This window comes from Helicoverpa zea, chromosome 6 (genome assembly GCF_022581195.2).
Source record: "Helicoverpa zea isolate HzStark_Cry1AcR chromosome 6, ilHelZeax1.1, whole genome shotgun sequence".
In the NCBI taxonomy this organism is placed as follows: Eukaryota; Metazoa; Arthropoda; class Insecta; order Lepidoptera; family Noctuidae; genus Helicoverpa; species Helicoverpa zea.
Window position 1 is genome coordinate 9983056 of NC_061457.1, and position 5465 is coordinate 9988520.

General features: G+C 40.2%; 1 protein-coding gene across 1 annotated transcript; it reads right to left on the minus strand.

The window, feature by feature from the left end:
* Window positions 1-1100: 1100 nt before the first annotated feature.
* On the minus strand, window positions 1101-5004 carry LOC124631286. Its single transcript, XM_047165605.1, has 3 exons — window positions 4475-5004; window positions 3608-3832; window positions 1101-3185 (listed from the first exon to the last, which is right to left on the minus strand). The coding sequence occupies exons 1-3, from the start codon at window positions 4589-4591 to the stop codon at window positions 1125-1127; spliced, it is 2403 nt and encodes an 800-aa protein (XP_047021561.1). The 5' UTR covers window positions 4592-5004; the 3' UTR covers window positions 1101-1124.
* Between the last annotated feature and the right edge of the window lie 461 nt (window positions 5005-5465).

Consider the following 5465-nt stretch of genomic DNA (forward strand, 5'->3'; position numbering starts at 1 on the left):
TTTGTATGATATCAAAGTTTTAATTTAACATAGCATAATAGCGAAAACAAAGTTCAATTATTTTCAGCTGTGTATGAATGAATGTTTAAATTGAAACGCTGTTTTTTCTAAGTTTCATCCATTTTTAAATACGTTTTATGAATATTCCCCGGTGTCGATACCTACTTCGAAAAATGTAGTACTCTAATATTGCAAATTGAGCAATATTGATCTATAAAAGGAGAAGGGAATGGCTCCATAGGTTCCTGGGCCCAGGTGTTAACTGAATCAAAGTAGCCTTATTTGTAAGAGGATATAATAACAAGGCTTCACTAAAAATTTGGTGAATTTTGGCTACCCAGAAACCAAGTTATCTGAATTATAGTAAAAGTTAGGTTATATTATAACATTGTATTTTTTATGTAATTTGCGAAATACTTCTGAATCACTTCGGTTGTGTAATGGTTTTATGCATGAAGCATGTGAAAGCCTAACCTGTTAGATCTTCGAGACATCACCCTACGCAGCGGCAACCGGCGCGTGCCCTGGACTTTGGCCGCGTTTCCACTGACGCGGAGCTGGGCGGAGAGGAGCGGAGAAGAGCGGTGAAAAGTGGTCAGTGTTTCCACTGAAGCGGAGCTGGGCGGAGAGGAGCGCAGCTGAGCGGAGAGGAGCGATGAAGAGCGGTGAGTGGTCAGTGAGCGGAGCAGAGCGGAGTGGAGCATGCTTTTGGAATCGCGCATTTTTACAGACACACTGCACGCGAGTCACGCACCGCCCCGCTCCGCACCGCTCCGTACCGCCCCGCTGTCCTCCGCTCTGCACCCCAATGCTCGCTGTCCTCCGCTCTGCACCGCCTCGATGTATGAATATTCGCTCAGCTCTGCTCCACCCCGCTCGTACTGTTTCCATTGAAGCGGAGCGGAGATTTCAAGCATAATCATTGGTCAATTTGTGCACCGCTAAGCTCCTCTCCGCCCAGCTCCGCGTCAGTGGAAACGCGGCCTTTCGCTATAGTCGAAGACAAGTTTCTACTTGCAATTTCCTGTAACCTATAAGCAGCAGGAACCAACCTTTTAAAAACTAAAAAAGGGAGAAGGAAGTAAAATAAAACACCAATATACTTAATAATTAAACATGTATTATCATTCATCTTCAATTATTATTAGAATGTCATCTAAAAATTGTGCAGGGGGTACGATATTTTCTTGGAATCTTGCCCAACTGAGATACCATATAATGCACATTACATGGGCACAGCAGCCTACAGTTCTTCTACCTACAATACAATTACAATAATATGATAATATTGAATCTCGTCCTCTTCGACAGCTATCAACTAAAATATAAACAAAATATGTTTTGCGACTTATATGGCGGGATTGTATTCGGCCTCGCAATAACCAAGAAGTATTTGAAGCTGACAGCTGTCGAAGAAGGCTGCTGCTTACCTCCCTGCACACTTCTATTATAAACCCATCATTTCCCCGCAAATGTTCACCAAAATAGGACCGTGCCTGCTTTAATTGATATGTACCTAAGCATACAAGAATTAATTCATCATATGACAACTGGGGAAAATCATTTAAATTATCATTATGAATAGTTATTGTTTCAAAATCAGCCCTACGTCTATTATATTGGTTGTTAACAATAAAATCACCTAATATGTTATGTCTATTCATATTTAAATTAATCTGATTAATGATAGCCCCACAGTCTATTCTATCGGTTATGGGAGGGTGAAACCTATTTATGAGAGCAGCAGCCACCTTAAAATCTCTTATTAAACTTCTTGAGGCTGTATTAAAATAACATTGCCTGAATAATTTGAAATCTCTTTTAAACCTACCGTTCACAATCTCAACGACCCAACGGCAAATGGTGACTGCCCTCGATTTGTTTGCGTCAAGTGTTGACAGCTGTGTTTCACCCTGCGCCAAAGTAGCAGGCACGTATGTCCTATATCCACATTGGTTTAACAAAGGTAATGAATCTCGGAAACCCCTATCCAGTATAAATACATCACCATTTTGGAAAAAATCCTGGAGTGGGTTTCCACTTAAAAATTCATGTCTCATTATATCTGAGTCTGACGTGGTAGCTGGATAGGGGCCCAAAACATCAATGATGTAACCATCTGTGCACACCATTAAAAAAGGTTTGGTTAAGTTCCTATATTTATGCAAACTGTATGTTTTTTTTTGATATAAATAATTAGAGCTTTTTTCAATATAACAGTAAGTTCCATCAAATATAGCGATGGGCCTAGAATCTCCTTCAAATAAAGCACTAGGAATGGCTAAGTTCCTTTCTTTTATTTGTTCTCTAGTGATGTGTTCTAAACCTAAGTGCCGAGGCACAAAATGTTCAGTTAATATGTCACGGGCTTGACACAGCCACTTGGCTAAAGTTTTCTTAGATGTTTTAAATAATGTTGCTAATCTTTCATTTGAGTCCCCACTTCTTAATTTGATAAGATAGGCTGCTAAAACTGAAGAACTATTACGAATTTCTATCAATTGTGGAACCTCATCAAATAATTGACGGAACTGAACTTTAGTAAACCCGATCCAGGTATGCACAACATGGTCGTCCATATTATCAATATTTTCAAAATTCAAAAACCTTTCTTTTGGGGTTTCTTTTAGTGTAAACATATCTTGGATATGTCTTGCAGTAAATGTTTGTAAATAATTACTCCTTAAACTATCAAGGAAGTCCCATGCCTCAATTACTAAATGTATATCACAAAGTCGATTATTTTGTGGTACATAATATTTATGCTCATTAAGCAACATTTTTCTCGTTGCTAGAGGAACTCTATATCGTTCAGTTCTCTGGCAACCTTCTATGAAGCACCGTCGCTCTGTTTCAACTGCCCGCATATAATCTGGCAATACAATTGTTGGTTCAGGGTGCTGTTGTACTGGTTCCACAATTGGGGCACTTGGTGAATGTAGTTCCACTGAGGGTTCATGCACATCATCATTACCTTGGTTTTGTTCTGGTTGAATGGAAACATTCTCAGGTTCGTGTAGAATGTTGTCATGATTTTCATCCAATTGTCCAACAGAAACACCAACTGATGATTGGGCTGGCGGTGGGTTACTTTGTGAGGAAGTCGAAGGACCTGTACTCATATGAACAGCAGCTCTGTCTGCTAATATCCAACAGGAATGGCATATACGACTTGCCTCGTCCACCTTCAAAAAAATAAAAATTCACTATTATACTATAATACAGTAGTCCAGATAGTAATAAAAAAAAATAACCCTAACCTAACCTGTGTCGGGTGCCCTTGTCTTTCAGTTAAGTGTTTTATTTTTATGATTTAGTGCTAGTTTTAAATCATGTTAGCTTTACAAATAAATGTTTTATTATTTTAACTAGCTGAACCTCACGGTTTCACTAGCATCTTTGTTTACTGCTCCGCTGCTATTGGATGTAGCGTAATGTTATGTAACCATTCTCAATAAATAGGCTATCTAACAGACAAGATTTTTTAAAGTCGGACTAGTAGATTCTGAGATTAGTGCGTTGAACGCACCAAACAAACTCTTTCACTTTATAATATTAGTATAGATATAGTTTAAATAATTTAAAATATAATACTAAACTATCTTACCGTTTGTGGTAGAATCCACTCTCTAATCACATTATATATCGCAGATTCACGAGCAGAATCATTACGAAGAAGGTGGTTGAACCGCCGGGCTAAGAGTGAACGACCACAGCGGAGACATACGCTTGAATGGCCAACTTGGGTTGGTGCATCAATCGCACGTCTTCCAAGAACCACATCTTGGGCCAAGTCCCAACATGCTTGGCATACAACGTTCTCACTGGTTACCTGAAATAACATAACCATTTAAATCTTGTTCAACCCCTAGTGCATGTTCAATAATGTCGATGTCACAACCGAGACCGAAATTGATTTATCGGGACTCGAGGGTGACCTTCACTTTTTTTATAAGAGAAATGATCAAACTCCACATTCCACAGATTAAAATATATGTCTATTTAAAGGCACACAGCGGGCGCGGCGCGGCGGGACGGGACGGCGACGCGACGCTGAGCAGTTGTAATGTACTAGATACTATGGACGACTTCACACAGAGCGATAGTTACCGTCGCGACGAGCGGGACGGCTCTGTGTGAAGTCGTAGTAGTCTAGATACTATGGACGACTTCACACAGAGCCGCCCCGCTCGACGCGACGGTAACTGTCGCTCTAGTACATTACAACTGCTCAGCGTCGCGTCGCCGTCCCGTCCCGCCGCGCCACGCCCGCTGTGTGAATAGACCATTACAACTGCTCAGCGTCGCGTCGCCGTCCCGTCCCGCCGCGCCGCGCCCGCTGTGTGCAGAGACCTTAAGCTAACTAATTGACTATTGATCTAATATAATACTGTCCAATAAACCGATAGATATGAAGTTAAAATGGCTTGCTAAAAGCACGATTTGAATATGTAAAAAATGGGTAAAAACTTACAGGCTGAGATGCACGCCACTGACGAATAACTGTTAAAATCGCCTCATCCTCCAAGACTTTTCTTCCAATAGAATTACTGCGACCAAGCGCAATCGTACAATTCATACAGCGATCCATGTCGTCGATATCCAATCGATAGGCGTAACAGTTGTCCAAAATCGAGAGCCAGGTAATTCAGAGTAGCAAGATCCGTCGAAAAGCCAAGGTCGTGGGTTTAAATAGTAAAACCAGGAAAATATGTGCGCACTCAGAATGAAAGAAAACAAACGAGTGCATCTGTCAGTCAGTGACAGACGCATGCCACCAACAAGTGTTGCCGGAATAAAAATACAGTAGATTACTAGTAATTCAGGCATTTCAGGCATTATTTAATCGATTATTTAGTCTTATTATCTTAATTTAAGTTTTCTCTCTTCCTGGGTAGAATCCTGGTACCATATTTTGTGATTTTATTTAAAAAAATGTAACGGTTTTTTTAATACATATTTCAGGTAGTTAACTGCTGGGCCCAGAAGTCCCCTTCTCCTTTGGGTCCAAATTAATTGAACTCGAGTGTAGTTGCCAAACGGGCTGGTATCTATAACACGATCACAAATTCAATACTATGCATTTATTTACTAGTTTCCAGCTAATTGCTTAAGTTACCTGAGTTATTCTACTGGAAGTTGAATAAAGCTGATTTGAACAGTTCAAATTAATATCTTGAGGCAATATTATATTATGATGAATAATTTGTAATGTCAACTAAAGTCATTTGGATGTATTCATCACATTTATCGTGTTAAATCAATATTGTTGAAATAACTTAACATTTGTATTGAGGAAAGCCCGTTTGAGTCCTAATCCGTCATGCTCCGTTGTAGACCTTTTATGTACCAGGTAACTCTTTCGAACAATCCCACAGCCCCGGCAGACCTTGGCCCTGCTGGGCCCGTTTGAGCCCTAAGTTCGATTTTCGCTGTTTTCACACACTACGGATCGAGGCATGAAG